This window comes from Macrobrachium nipponense, chromosome 35 (genome assembly GCF_015104395.2).
Source record: "Macrobrachium nipponense isolate FS-2020 chromosome 35, ASM1510439v2, whole genome shotgun sequence".
Classification (NCBI taxonomy): Eukaryota; Metazoa; Arthropoda; class Malacostraca; order Decapoda; family Palaemonidae; genus Macrobrachium; species Macrobrachium nipponense.
The window spans coordinates 56,314,694-56,329,938 of NC_061096.1; the positions used below are offsets into that span (position 1 = coordinate 56,314,694).

Genomic DNA, 15,245 nt, shown 5'->3' on the forward strand with positions numbered 1-15,245 from the left:
GTCGTCAGGGATCGACGGATTCTGAGTCTTAGCTACGAAATTCGGGACGAAATCGAGCGTCACAGATCCCCAGCCCCTGGAATGTTTAACATTGAAGGACAGACCATGAAGTTCCCCTACTCTCTTCGCCGATGCCGGGCGCAGCAAGAAGAGGGTCTTGAGGGTCAGATCCCTGTCTGACGACTCTCGAGTGGCTCGAATGGTCTTCGAGTCAAACTCCTAAGGACGAGAGTCACATCCCACTCAGGGGGGCCTGAGTTCCCTGGCCCGTGGCAAGACCTTTCGAAGCTCCTCATTAGCAGGAGATCTCGAACGAGTTCGAGATGTCCATTCCCCTCAGTTTTAGGACGAGCGCCAGGGCGGCTCTATATCCTTTAACTTGTGGGTACTGAGAGGAGCTTCTCTCGGCGAAGAAACACGAGGAAATCCGCTACCTGCTGAAGAGTGGCTCTGAGAGAGATAGACCCCGTCTACGACACCAACCACAGAAGACGCCCACTTCCCCTGGTACACAGCTGCAGAGGACTGTCTGACGTGTCCAGCCATCTCTGTTGCTGCGCTGCGAGAAAAGCCTCTCGTTCGCAAGAGATGGTGGATAACAGCCAGCCGTGAAGTTGTAGGGACTGGACTGCTCGTGGTACCACCGCTCTACGTGTGGCTGGGCTAGAAGGTTGTGCCAGTGGGGCATCTCTCTCGTTCTTCCGCAAGAAGAGCCAGCAGGTCCGGATACCAAACGGCTTGAGGTCGTTTGGGAGCCACCAGGATCATCCTGAGATTGGGAGTGACCAGCGCTCGGCTGATCACTTTCCGAATCAGACAAAAGGAGGAAAGGCGTAGACGAAGAGGTTGTCCCAGGGGTGTTGGAGAGCGTCCTCTGCAGCTTTGCCCATGGGTCCGTCAGCCGGCTGAGCAAAAAACTTGAAGTTTTTTGTTGTGCCGGGTGGCGAACAGGTCTATGACCGGACGCCCCCACAGGTTGAAGAGCCTTTCCGCCACTTCTGGGTGTAGGGACCACTTCTGGGTCCCTATTACCTGATCCCGGCGGCTTGAGCTTGTCTGCTACTACATTCCTCTTGCCTGGAATGTAGCGTGCTGACAGCTCTATCGAGTGAGCCGTGGCCCACTCGTGCACCTGCAACAGTCAACTGGCGTAGCGGGAGAGACACTAGGCCCCCCTGCTTGTTGACGTATGCCACTACTGTGGTGTTGTCGCACATCAACACCACCGAGTGTCCCATCAAGCGGTCTTGGAACTCTTGGAGAGCGTAAAACGCCGCCTTGAGTTCTAGGACATTGATGTGAAGGTGCTTGTCGTGATGGTTCCCACACACCTGCAGCCAGCAACTCCTCCAGGTGTGCGCCCCATCCCTCGGTCGATGCGTCTGAGAACAGCAGCATCTCCGGGGGTGGGGGAGTGCGTAGAGGCACCCCTCTTAAGAGGTTCCTGTCGTCGAGCCACCAGGCTAGGTCCTGCCTCACCTTCTCCGTGATGGACACGGGGAAGTAAGGTGGATCCTTTACCTGTGACCAACTCTCCCTTAGTCTCCACTGAAGAGACCGCAGGTGAAGACGTCCGTGAGGAACTAACTTCTCGAGTGACGACAGGTGGCCGATCACGACTTGCCATTGCTGAGCTGCCTGTTCCTGCCGAGACAGGAAACCGGCCGGCTGCCTCCCTGAATTTGCTGATCCTCAAGTCTGCGGGGCGGACTTGAGCTGCTACCGTATCGATCAGCATACCCAGGTACTTCATCTTCTGCTTGGGTTCGAGATCGGACTTTCTCGTAGTTATTTATCACGATCCCCAGATCGCGACACAAAACTTTAGAAGTCGATCCCTGTCCTGCAGCAACTGCGAGCGGGAGCTCGCCAGGACCCAGCCAATCGTCGAGATACCTCAGAAGACGTATCCCGTGCGAATGGGCCCAAGCAGACACCAGTGTGAACACTCTCGTGAACACCTGTGGGGCGGTTGAGAGACCGAAGCAAAGTGCCCTGAATTGGTACACCGTCCCGTCGAAGATGAAGCGGAGGTACTTTCTGGAGGACTGATGGATGGGTATTTGAAAATACGCATCCTTCAGGTCCACTGAAAGCATGAAGTTGTTCTCCCTGATGGAGTCCAGCACGGAACGTGCCGTCTCCATCGTGAACCGAGTCTGGCGAACAAATCGGTTCAGGGGAGAGAGATCTATCACCGGGCGCCAGCCCACCGGGTGCCCTTTCCACTAAGAAAAAAGGCGGCTGTAAAAGCCCGGTGACCGATCCACTACGACTTCTACAGCTCGTTTTGGTCAGCATGGTCTTGATCTCCTGCCGAAGAGCGTCGTCCTTTGAGGATCCCAGAACATATGTCTGCAGATGGACCGGGTTGGAGGTGAGGGTTGGCCGAGATTCGAAGGGTAGTAGATATCCCTCCCGAAGGACGTCTACTATCAGGTCTCGGCACCGTAGCGCTGCCAAGTTGCCCAATGGCTCGCCAGGCACCCCCCCACTTCCGGCAGCTGGTGAGGGGGAACGCCGTCCCTAGCGTTTCCCACCTCGCTTCGACTTCTTCGCAGCACCTCCTCGGGGAAAGGAGGGCTGGGAGGAGGGCTTGGTTACGGCCTCCTTTACCAGAAGTTTGAAGCAGGAAGAGTCTTTCCTCGGGGCTTCGATGGAGCAGCCGTCTTAGCAGCCGAGGAAGCGCTAGCTAAACTCTTAGGCTTAGCCGCAGTTGTACGAGGTTGCCCAGAAACCTTCGTAACTGCCTGGTGAACCAGACGGTCACTGTCATCAGTGCGCCGTCTTTCCACCGCAGCGTCCACCATCTCTCCGGGAAAGAGAGCGGAGGGACTCTTCATTGGTCCGTTACGGAGTCCATTTACCAGCCTCACGCCCGGCCCCCTTGGCTACTCGTGTAAGGACAGCGTCCCTACGACGGAGAACCAAGTTGGCCCACAGGTTTGCCGTCTGATGGGCGAGGTAGGAGATGGCCCTACCTCCAGACTGGCACAGTCTCCTGAAGTCGTGGGGTCGTCTTCGAGGGGGCAGCGCCCCCGGCGTCGGCCGCGACCTTGGATACTGTGAGGGACCACAGATCCAACCAAGAGACTGTCTGGAAAGCCGCCATAGCGGTATCCCGCTTCCAGGCCCAGTGCCTCCTGCTGCGAGAACCACAAGTTCTCCGACAGGAGCTGCTGCAGGGACACACCTGGAGTTAGCCTAGCTAGCTCCGGGTTAACCTGTTTGGGCGGTATTGGATCCACTAATGGCAGCGTAGAACTTCCGCTGTCGCTGCAGAGGAGGAGGAAGTAGCTTGGAAGACCGTCCTGACTTAAGTGAGTCCTCTGTCCTGAGACGAAATTCTCCACCTGGTCAAGGACTGAGTCTGCAAGCTCAGATCGCGGCAGTCCCACCGTCAATTTGGGTTCCCTCTTCGGGCCCCAAAATGACTCGAGCCGGGACGTGGGCTCAGATGGTGGTAGCGGCGATCCTTCCCCCAGGTCGTTGTGCTGACGAATCAGCGCAATAAACCTGGGCAAAGTTCCTCTGGATCTCAGGAGTCACAGCGTCCTCAGGAGTAGGACCGTCCAGTCCCTCCAACAGGAGCAGCTCTCGAGACCCTCCTCCTTCAGAAGGAGATACAGCAACAGACCCCTGACGGTCGCCTCCAACCACTTGCGCGTACGACCTGGCTGGTCCTAAGACCATGCCTGGTTCGTGCGGCGTTGTGGTGGGATCGTGAGCGGCGCACCTCTCACGATCACTCCTAGGTACCTCGCTCTTCCCGGTGTAGCCAGAGGAAGTTGAAGGTATAGGAGAGACAGACCTGACGCTCCCCCCCCGTTCGCTGGCAGGACCAGCGTACGTGGGGGGCTGCAGCCGATCACCAACCCGCGGTGGGGATCGATCTGCAGGCCTGGTCGTGCCGCTCACCTGTGGCGAGCGGCTCGACTGAGCACGTCGACCCCGATCCCGTGCGTCAGACGAGCTGCTGCTGGCCACCGTCTCCGTCCGGTCCCTGTGGGAGCGGCGGTCAGGTGATCTGCAGAGCTCGCTTTCGCGGTGAGACGCGTGAGAGTCCTCCACGGCACGGTCAAACCGCTGGTACCAGCCGAAGCTGGTGCGTTGGTCGAGGGGACCTCTTCCCAGCCTCAAACCCGTGGCCGGTCAGAGACCGTCACGTCAACCCGAGGTACCGGCTGGTCGCTACGAGAGCGGCCGCTGGCCTGGCGAGAGTCACTTGCGCGACTCTCGACAGTCTTCTGCTCCGTGCCTCTGTCATGACGGTGAGCAAGCTCAGGCGTCTTGACTTTAGCTGCACGGTCGCCCGAAGGAGACCGTACACTCGGACCTTCTCGCGAACGAGAAGTCGAGCCGGTACCTGGCTTAGCAGCAGTGCTACCAAGACCAGGCGCGGATGTACCAGCAGTAGCCAGCACATCCTTGGTCCCCGTCTTCTTCTTCTTCTCAGAAGAGGAGATGGGCCCTGTTCCCGAGGGAACAGGAGGACCAGCAGAAGCAGCCCCCCCGTCACGCCGAGAGCGAGAACGGGCCCTTCGAAGGTCCCGCAGGAGCCTTCTTAGGGGGGAGGAGGCAGCCTTCTTCTTCTTCGGCTTGGAAGCCTTAGAAGTCGAAGGGGGAGAGGCGGCAACAGACGACGAAGAAGACGATGAAGACGACGACGACACCTTCCTCTTCTTCTTCCTCTTCTTCGTCAGCTCTCTCAGGACGGACGTCAGGTCTTCCATCCACGGAAAAGTCGGGCCAATTGCCGAAGCAACACGCCCCGACTGATCCTGTCCGGAAAGACCTGAGACCGGTGCAGCACCTCCATGACGAGACGCGACGTGGGCAGGGGCAGGCACGGCAGGAGCGGCAGGAACATCAACAGCAGGACCAGCACCATCGGACCAGCACCAGCAGGACCAGCACCAGCAGGACCAGCAGCAGCAGACCAGCACCAATAGGACCAGCACCAGCAGGACCAGCACCAGCAGCAACATCAACATGAGCGTCCCGCACCGCGCGCTTCGTAGGAGCGGCGCGAGGGGCTGGGCCAGCAACACTCGCTGCAGGTACGGCAGGTACGGCAGCATAGTCCGGCGTCACAGACCGCTCCATTTCAGCCAAACTCATCATTGGGGACGGGCTGTAGATCCAGGGGCGAACTTTTGGGACAGCGAAAGTCGGGAGTCGGCAGCACATAGAACCCACAGTGGCGGCGGCACGCCCCTCTTAGGTACGGCAGCGATCGGCATTTGAATTGATGCCGTTGGAGTCACCGACGCAATGTGTTGCGTGTACACCACATGAGGAGGGGCGGCGTACGCTGGTGTGGACACAGTATTGGTCGTTGTTGTGACTACACCATGAGTTACAACTGCCGACCCCGCTAGCCGTTGAATCAAGCCCTGGATACTGGGGCGCCCTGCATCCCAACGACGCCCACACCTGTCCAAGGTCGTCACTCACAGAAGGTACACCTGAGGGAGGAACAGTCGGGTCAGTTAGAGGGGCACCCTCACGCTTGGGGGAGGACGAACCCCACCCAGAGCGGACGGAAGACCCCGAATACAATTGAACATCCGGGTATCGGGCACCCACTCCTCCACACTCGACGGATCGAGTGAGGTAGAAGGACTCCGAAACCCCCGAAACCCCCCCCCGCAGGGGAAGGCGCAAATCGTGGGGGCTGAGCTGGAGGGGCAGGAAAGGATGACGAGGTATCCGTAACCAAAGGAGTCGCTGGAGAGCTTTCCGACGACTCCTTGGTCGACCTACGCCTCTTCCTACCCTCGTACAGCACCCACTGCGCCTCGGACCAATTTACACACACATTACATGGTTCGGCTCGGGAGCATTCTCGCCCCCGACACCGATAACATAACTCTGAGGATCAATGTCTGTAAGAGCGGAATCCGCCGCATTTACGCCCCTCCAGCCCGGGACACACTCTACGGGCAGCTGGTGGGCGCGGCGAAAGCTCTTCTTGATCCATGATTAATTAATTCACTTCACCAATGAAAAATGAAAAAGAGTACTTACAATTTCATTCAAGACCACAACAAACAGGTCAGAAGAAATTGTAAACATCCAAAGCACACGACGAAATAGCGGGCAGAGCGATGACGAACCAAGTCCTGTCACACCACCGCCGAAAGGAAAAGTGATTCTTCACCGCCCGGGCGCGCGGCGCGCGCACGATCGGACAAGCAGTTAACTACCGTTCTCCCCTTGTTCGAAGCTTACGACCGTCCCAGCTGCCGCTAGTTACCTTCCTATTGTTAAAGGACCGAGGGTTTGTATTACGTATCGGAACAATGTTGTATTTCATTGTTTATTGGTCAATTTAGCTTTATTATAAAATTTACTGTGGTTTTTGTAGGGCTTGGAACGAATTGGGCAATTTGCATGTAAAACGTAGTTCAAGTTACAAGAAAATCAGGTTAAGAAGGCCGCTTTGGAACGGATTAATTTTGTATCCTGAGGAACTAATGTATTTTCAAAAATTAGTAAGATTAAATAATATAACTAATTATAAAATAGGCATGTGATATTATTTTAAAGAAACAAAATAACCTTTCCTTCATCTTTGTTCAACTTGCTTGAAGCCAGAGCTGTCAAATATGTCAATTTAATGAGACAGGTGGGGTAGAGTTGCCATTAGCAGGTCACAGGATTCTTGTACGTAATTCTCAAGTAAGGACAATTCTCTCACTCTCTCGTAGTTAGCAGCAGTTAATTCTAAATTCCATCACCGTCTAGAACAGTAAATGCGCTGTTCTGAAACAGACACATAACTAAGAGTTGTATTAGTACAAATAAAAAGCACTGTTTGCTCTTAGAAAGTTATTACAGAACAAACAAAGGGACTGAATAAAGTTGAGAAGACTTCTAAAAATAGACTGGTCGGAAGAGCGAAAGAAGAGAGAAATAGTATGTATATTTTTACAAACCATTTATTTCTTTTTTAAACTAACTTTTAAGTGAAATTACAGTAACTTCAGTTTCATTTAAAAGTTAGCTTAATACTTGAGGAGCATGATTACTATTCGCATTTTTAAAGACTGTGCCAAACTTATGCAAAAATTCGACTTTCGCAATGGGGTCTGGAACCTAACTTTGCGTAAGATTGAGGTACTGTATGTCAACAAAGCCATAAAGTTACAGTAATACAATTTGACTTTAGTAAGTGTAATTATACAGGTATTACTAAACATTAGTTTTACCTTCTGGGGATTTCTTTCTTCTGTATCAGGATAATCCTCTCTGAAATCACTTCTGCTATTAATTTCCCCTGCAAGATATAAATGATTACAAGATTTTAAATGTTTTTCATCATAAAATACTGGAATATACAAGAACATCTTTCCTTCATTTCACTAACACTACATAATCAATTATTATAAGGATCACTAAAACCAATTTGGCTGTACAATAAATTATTAGCAAAAATATCAGCATTCTTCTAACTTTTGGCTGGTTAAAGAACAATGAACATCAGAAAAAACAAAAAGCTAATTTATTTCAATATCTGCTTAAGACATTCAACCATTTGAATAAATTGTTTGATCAAAATTTATCAGTTTCCTACTGGGGACATTTTCCATCCTCACCACCACATACAGACCTGTATGATGCATACTATTTGCCCACTACAGTATACTATTAAATTATGGTAACTTTAGATGGCTTTTATGTCAAACTATGCATAAGTAATAAGACTAGAAACTCTTACTCCTCCATTTCTGTTTAGCTAAATTTCAATAAAAGTCTACACACAATATGCTTGGACCTGTTTAATGAAATTAAAAATCTGAATCCTAACGTCTGAAAGGGTCAAATTTTGCAAGATTTTCTTGAATCTTAGAAGGGTGCTGGTGAGAATGAAATCTTAATGTAAACTGTAATTCTGTAAACCAATGATCATTGCTAAATGTTTTATGATCTGTTTGAATGTCTTAAAATCCTTGTTCCCAAACCGATTTCATAAACATAAAGCAAATTTATATAGGAAAAGTAAGCATTTGAAATATTTACACCTTAAAAAATAAAATTAAAAAGGACAGGTTCACACAATAAAAATTAAATGAAAAATGACTGTTCACACAATAGTTTTCTATAGATAAAAGTGATATACACTTGAAAGCCCGTATTCGCTTTCTTGAGACTCACGGACTCGGATATACGCAGATTTCTCTATGGACCATATCTACCCATTATTCATGGGAAATTCGCGTATTCGCAGTATTTTTCTATGAGAAATATCCACAAATTACTGTACTTTCATATCAATTTCATGATTAAAAATTTAATGCACTTTTTGTGATGAAACTATTAAAGAAAAAAAAAGGTATAAACATTTTTAGTGGGTTTTTCTTGATTTTGAACTAACAAAATAGGCAGTTCTTAGCATTTTTATAGGGGTTCTAAGTATTTGAGGATTCTAGATATTCACGGGGGCTCTGGAATGCATCCCCCGTGAATAAGGTGGTTCACTGTACTATGGCATTCTTATATTTCCTCATAAATATCATGCAATATTCCAAACAATAAAAGTTTTACTTCATAAACTGTCTGATGCCCTTAAAGCATATAATTTTTTAATATTTTGTAAATACAATATCCTCAATACTATACAAGAACCAATTAGTACTTTGATATACGTATACATAAAGGCAACACCAACTTTCAATACAATGTGGCCCCCAATCCTTCAAATTCTTTTTAAGTTAATGCATCTTGCACTTAATTAGAGAAAAGAAGAGAGGGATTTAAATGGATGGCAATGGTTGTCTACAAAACATTCTTCAAGTTTGCTGAAAGGAAACTTTATTTTACTTATATACAAGAAGTACAGGGTGGAAACTTCAGCTATTTATTTTTGGGCTCAACTCGTGTCGGCCTATGAAATATCCTTAAGATCATTATTTCTAGGCAAAATTAATCTAAAATTACCAGAGAAAAAACAAAATTAAGAAAATGTCAGTAAAACTGACTCGCTCACTCTATAAAAGAAGTGTCGGTATGTGAATATAGGCGAGTGGGATCACTACCACGAGTCATTCACCATTTAGACCTTCCAACATAAAATCCCCACCAGAGAGAGCTGATACTAAAGGGTGATGCGGCCGCTACTACTACTACTACTGACGCCACGGACAGCAGCGCCCCTAGCGGTCATCCTTAATCATTAGGTTTGCAGCGCTTGAGTGCTTTTTTCTCTCGTGTTGTGTTTTTCGTAATTTTACCTCGTCATTACGATGGAACGTGCAGCTATCGCATCGGCTAAGTTAAGTGCCTCATAAGTAGTATTTTACTGTTTTTTTAGTCTTCCAGGGACCAGTATTTTCCTTCTTAATAGGTCATATACGGTCTCCCGGTTGACTCGTGGCGGCTGCATGCCGCCTCGTGTTAAGGTTTCCCGGTCTCCCATACTGGGACATCTTATACTTATGGGCTTACTATTTTACGTTCATCGTTTATTACATCGTTTTTATAGCTGAGGTACGAGCCCTTTTAAACCATTTCTCTTAGTTTGGTATTTAGGGCTATACCGTGTTTCTGGCCCAGCATTCGGCTCTTGCTCTTCATCGGCTACCGCTGGCTCCGAGTAGTCAACTGTTCTTCGGAACAGCTTGCCTCCTCCTGGGCTTCTTTCTCTTTTACTATAAGTGTCTTTTCCCCCTTTACGATGTATTATCAGTGTTATTTAGGGTGTTAGGCTAGCCTAGGTGCATGTACCATGTGTTGGTACAGTCTGGTTCACGTGGCCCCTCCATGGTTGTGTTGCTATCGCGGCTTAGGCCACCTGCGATCACGTGTCCCATAGCACCTTACCCTTCCCCTTCCCTCCCTACCAGGTATAGGGAGGGGTCTGGGGGACTCCTTGGTTGCCATGACAACCACAGTAGCCTTCCTCCCTCTCTCTCTGAGGAGGCCAGGAGCTCCCTCCCAGCTGGGGTACAGGGCGACCACTTGTCTCGGGTACCGGGTCACCGAGCGGGTAGCTGTAGGGACGGGGAGGGTAGGCCACCCCCCTCCCTCTCCCTCCCGCCGTGTTACGCCGGGACCCCCCACCTATTGCTCAGTCCCACCCTTCCCCTACTGTAATGAACGGAGCCTCCGATGAAGCCGGGGGCCCCTTTGGTTATAGGTTCGTCTGGCTCCGCCAGCGGGCGGGGTGGACATTACTAGTGGTCTGTCGCTTGCCTACTATATCCTTTTTTCCGCTACCGGAGGAGAGCTCGCTCCTTACCCGGGCACTCTTCTAGTAGACGGAAAAAATTTATACTTCGTTATATATATAAGGATATACCCTAATATTACGGTGAATTTTAGTTTTAATTTATTTATGTGTACCATCTCCGTCGTTCTCCGTCGTTCTCCGTCGTGGTTTCATGGCTCCTCACCACTCCTGGTTGGAATCTTTCTCCTGTCTCCGGCGTAGCCTTAGACAACTCCAACCGCCTAGTTACCACACGTATTATGGCGGGGCTCTGGTTTAATCTAACTTTCACGCTCCGGCATGCAGCGGAGCAATTGTTAGGCTGTAAGTGTGCACCTGATACTTATGTATCTCTCCACTTACAGGCTACCAACTGTCAGGTCCTGGGTTGCAACGCGACACTCTACGACCCCTGCGCCCATGAGGAGTGTAGGACTCACGCCCCGTGTGCCACCACCCACAATGGTCTGATCGTCTGGCACCCAGAAGCTTGCACCATCTGCTACGACCTTGTTAGTCAGCTGTTGGGTGGGGTAAGTCTACTCTTAGACTTCTTGGTCGTATCACTAATAACACTTAGTTTTAAGCTTTGTACAACCCTGTCTCCGCCGCTAGAAGCTTCATTTCGCCTTCTCTTTCAGGCTGCCGCCGTGAAGGAAGTCGCCTTGGCAACCCTGAAGGCTTGGGTGGGCGGCTTCGGGAAGAACGCCGCCAAGGGCCAGCCGTACATTCTCGACAAGAAGCTGGCCGTTCAGATCTTCCCCGGTGGCAAGTCGACCGGCTATGTTGACCCCATCTCGGCAGCCCCTCTCATAGCTTCGATACAGCAGGAGGTGCAGCAGGCGTTCGGGTCCGTCTCCACGCAGGAGCCGGTCCCAGATGTGGCTAACTGGAGCCTGAACATCGAGCCTATGGCGGTAGGGGCAGAGGATTTGTTGGTTGAGGTAGGTGTGTCGGGCACCCAAGGTCTTTCCTTGGGCGCTCCTGGATCTTCTTCTCCTGTCCTTTCTACTGCTTCTTTCCAGGCTTTACGGGATCTGAGATCCCTGCCCGCTCTCCCGCTCTTTCTGTACCCCCGAAGGTGAAGGGACAGAGAGAACAGAAGACCCCCTCCTAAGACGACTTCTAAGAAGTCGTCGTCTTCTTCAGCTAAGAAGTCTACGACTTCCTACGCTGACGCGGTGAAGGCAAAGCCGAGCTCTTCTTACTCTAAGAGCTATAGAAGCAAGGCTTCTAAGGAGAAGGCTCGCGCTCCAGCCGAGCCAACGCCTTCTCCGGCATCCACCGCATCCACTCCGGTAACTCCTGTTGGGGTGGCGGGACCAAGCTCCTTTGATCCCACCACCTTTTCGGCAGTGGTGATGCAGCAAGTGGGAGAGATGGTTGGCTCGAGGATGTCCGCCCTCGGGTCTAGGTTTGAACAGATGTTTGCGCAGCTGTCAAACACCATCAATCAGTCTGGCCAATCCATTCAGGATCTCTCTAACAGAGTTAGAGAGCAAGAGGACCGTTTTGCTGGACTTTCTCAGGTTCCTCAGCCAAGCTCCCCCGTAGCAGGTACTGGCATTCTGCAGTTACCTCCCTACGAATCCCTACCAGCCTTCTCCATGGATAACCCATGGAGAGTGGCCGCTTATGCTCCATTCAAGGACGGCATGATCTCTATCCCGGAGTGTGGAACTCGAAGAATTGAGGACTTCGAGTTCTATCCTCCTGGACTGACTCAGCCTTTCATTGGGTATGCTAGGCTGACCGTGGCTGCTCTCACTAGAGAGGACAAGATTTCCCGAGAGAACGTGCTGTATAGTAGGGAGCACGCACAGCGGGAATGGGTTCACTGCCTAGAGGATTGGGAGTGTACTAACACTAAGCTCCAAGCTTTCAAGAGTCCTTTCACTATTTTCGCGACGGAGGAGGAGGCTTCTCTTCCGTTCGCTACCAAAATAGTGGAAGCGACTCTTCAGGCAGTCCTCAAGGATGAGCCCATGCCACAGCTGAGGGAAGCGGAGTCTACTTCTCCGCTCTTCCCAGCCTTTGGAGAATTGTGGGAGAACTTGCCTGCCACGTTCTCGATTGGTAAGCTTAAGCCAGACTGCGCAATGGACCAGTTTGGCGAGAAGCTTCCAAGGCTGCCTGATACCCTGATTCAGGCTGAGTTCGATGCTCGAACTAGATTTGGGAGGTCCCTTAACTCCCTAATCATCACAGAAATGGCTGCCCTGTCTTATGGCACAGAACCTTTATTCAAGATTCTGGCCAAATCTCAGCTCCAGACAGTACAAGCTGATGCTTTCGACTTCTTCCAAGCTAGGAGGAACTGCCGAAAGCACGTCTTGCAGGAGGCCACTATCAGGCATGAGCCTAATAGACTCCTGGTTTCCAGCATGTGGGGTGCGGACCTCTTCCCAGAGTCCTCTGTGAACGAGGTGCACCACGAGGCTGCTAGGCTCAACCAGAGCCTTAGGGCTAGGTGGGGCATCTCTTCCAAGAGGAAGCAAGAGACCGCCCCTGCTGCTGGTAAGAAGCTTAAGAAGACAGGAAGAAGGTTCCAGCCTTACCAGAAGCAACAGCAGTTTGTTCAGGCCGTCCCAGTTACTCAACAGGGACAGCCGTCTACTTCAAAACAGGCTCAACCCATCCTCCTGTTGTCTCCTCAGTCTCAATCGTCAACCTCCTACGCAGTCTCGCCGGCCTTCAACTCTATGTACGAAAGCCAGGCCTACCCAGCCTTTAATAGGTTCTCTAGGGGTAGCAGGGGGAGGGGCCACTTTCGCCAGCGTGGCACAGGGAGGGCTGCAAGAGGTAGACAATTCAGAGGAGGGCGCGGAGGTCAACCCTCCCAACAAAAGTGAGGCTCCCCAGGTAGGAGGGAGGCTGTTCCTCTTCCGTCACAGGTGGGGGTTCAGCAAATGGGCACAGAGCATCGTGTCCAAAGGATTGGGTTGGAGTTGGATCAAAGATCCCCCTCCAATCAAATCATTCTATCAGGAACCATCAAAGGAATTGATAGATTATGCGGAGGAACTCCTTCAGAAAGGAGCTATTGCGAGAGTCAAGTATCTAAAATTTCAAGGTCGCTTATTCAGCGTGCCAAAGAAAGGCTCAACAAAAAGAAGGGTAATCTTAGACTTGTCAAAGCTAAACTCTTTCATTCGTTGCGACAAGTTCAAAATGCTCACCATCTCGCAGGTACGGACCTTACTTCCCCGTGGGGCCGTCACATCCTCCATCGATCTTACAGACACATACTATCATATCCCTATAGCCAGGCACTTCCGTCCATTCCTAGGCTTCAAACTAGGAAATCAGACGTTCTCATTCAAAGTGATGCCCTTCGGTCTGAATGTAGCCCCCAGGGTATTCACGAAAATAGCAGAAGTGGTAGTTCCAACAGTTGAGAACTCAAGGGATAATGGTAGCAGCATACCTCGACGATTGGTTGATCTGGGCACCAACGGTCGAGGAATGTCTCAAAGCCACAAAAAAGGTAGTTCAATTTCTGGAAACATCTGGGGTTCCAGATAAACAAAACAAAATCCAGACTTACTCCAGAGTCTCGTTTTCAGTGGCTAGGAATCCAATGGGATTTGTCTTCCCACAATCTGTCAATTCCGGTGGTCAAAAGGAAAGAAATAGCCAAGTCTGTGAAACAATTTCTCAAATGCAAACAAACATCAAGGAGAAACCAGGAAAGAATCCTAGGTTCCCTTCACTTTGCCTCAGTGACAGACATCCTCCCGAAAGCAAGGCTGAAAGATATAAATCGAGTTTGGCGATCGAGAGCAAACGCCAAATCTCGAGACAAGTTGTCAATAATTCCACAGATCCTTCGCAATCAGCTACGTCCATGGACAAAAGTGAAGAACCTTGCCAAATTAGTACCCCTTCAATATCCCCTTCCAGTGTTAACCATTCACACGGATGCCTCCCTGTTCGGATGGGGGGGATATTCTCAATTCAAGCAAGTTCAGGGGACTTGGTCAGTTCAGTTCCGCCAGCTTCACATAAACGTCCTGGAAGCAATGGCAGTATTTCTTACCCTGAAGAGACTCCTTCCCCCGAAGAAGTCTCATCTAAGACTAGTTTTGGACAGTGCAGTGGTAGTACATTGCATCAACAGAGGAGGGTCCAAATCCAAACACGTAAATCATGTCATGATAGCTATCTTTGCGCTAGCAGACAAACACAGATGGCATCTGTCCGCCACTCACCTGGCGGGGGTAAGAAATGTGATAGCAGACGCTTTGTCCCGGTCAGTTCCTCTGGAATCAGAATGGTCCCTGGACGACGGGTCATTCCAGTGGATATGCTGGAGAGTCCCAGGTCTCCAAGTAGATCTCTTCGCCTCACAAGCGAACCACAAGCTCCCTTGCTATGTGGCCCCCAACCTGGACCCTCTGGCTTATGCCACGGACGCCCTGTCGTTAGATTGGAATCAATGGAGGAAAATTTATGTTTTTTCCTCCAGTGAATCTTCTTTTGAAAGTCTTGAGCAAGCTGAGGACTTTCAAGGGATGGGGACTAGTAGCTCTGATTGCTCCAGACTGGCCAAAAAGCAACTGGTATCCCCTGCTTCTGGAATTGGGTCTCCGACCTCAACGGATTCCCAATCCCAAGCTGTCGCAATCAGTACAAATGAGGACTGTGTTCGCTTCCTCAGGAATTCTTCAGACCCTAACTTTATGGACTTCATGAAGTTTGCGGCTAACAAAGATGCTAGCATTGATCCACAAAACATCCTCTTCCTAGAATCAGATAAAAGAGAGTCAACTATTAGACAATATGACTCAGCTGTTAAAAAATTAGCATCCTTCCTGAAAGAATCAAACACTACAACCATGACAGTTAACTTAGCTATATCCTTTTTCAGGTCCTTGTTTGAAAAAGGCTTAGCAGCTAGCACTATTACTACTCATAAATCGGCTTTGAAGAAAATCTTTCAGTTGGGTTTCCAGATAGACCTAACAGAATCTTACTTTACGTCTATTCCCAAAGCCTGTGCTAGACTTAGACCTTCTCAAAGGCCTACTGC

At 50.2% G+C, this 15,245-nt stretch overlaps 1 protein-coding gene across 1 annotated transcript in view; it reads right to left on the bottom strand.

The window, feature by feature from the left end:
- The window catches only part of LOC135208361 (protein fantom-like), a gene marked incomplete in the record, with an annotated part of 187,683 nt that overhangs the window by 113,726 nt on the left and 58,712 nt on the right, over positions 1-15,245 (bottom strand). The window contains 1 exon segment of the mRNA XM_064240462.1: positions 7,215-7,282. Coding sequence (XP_064096532.1) covers positions 7,215-7,282 — 68 coding nt within the window.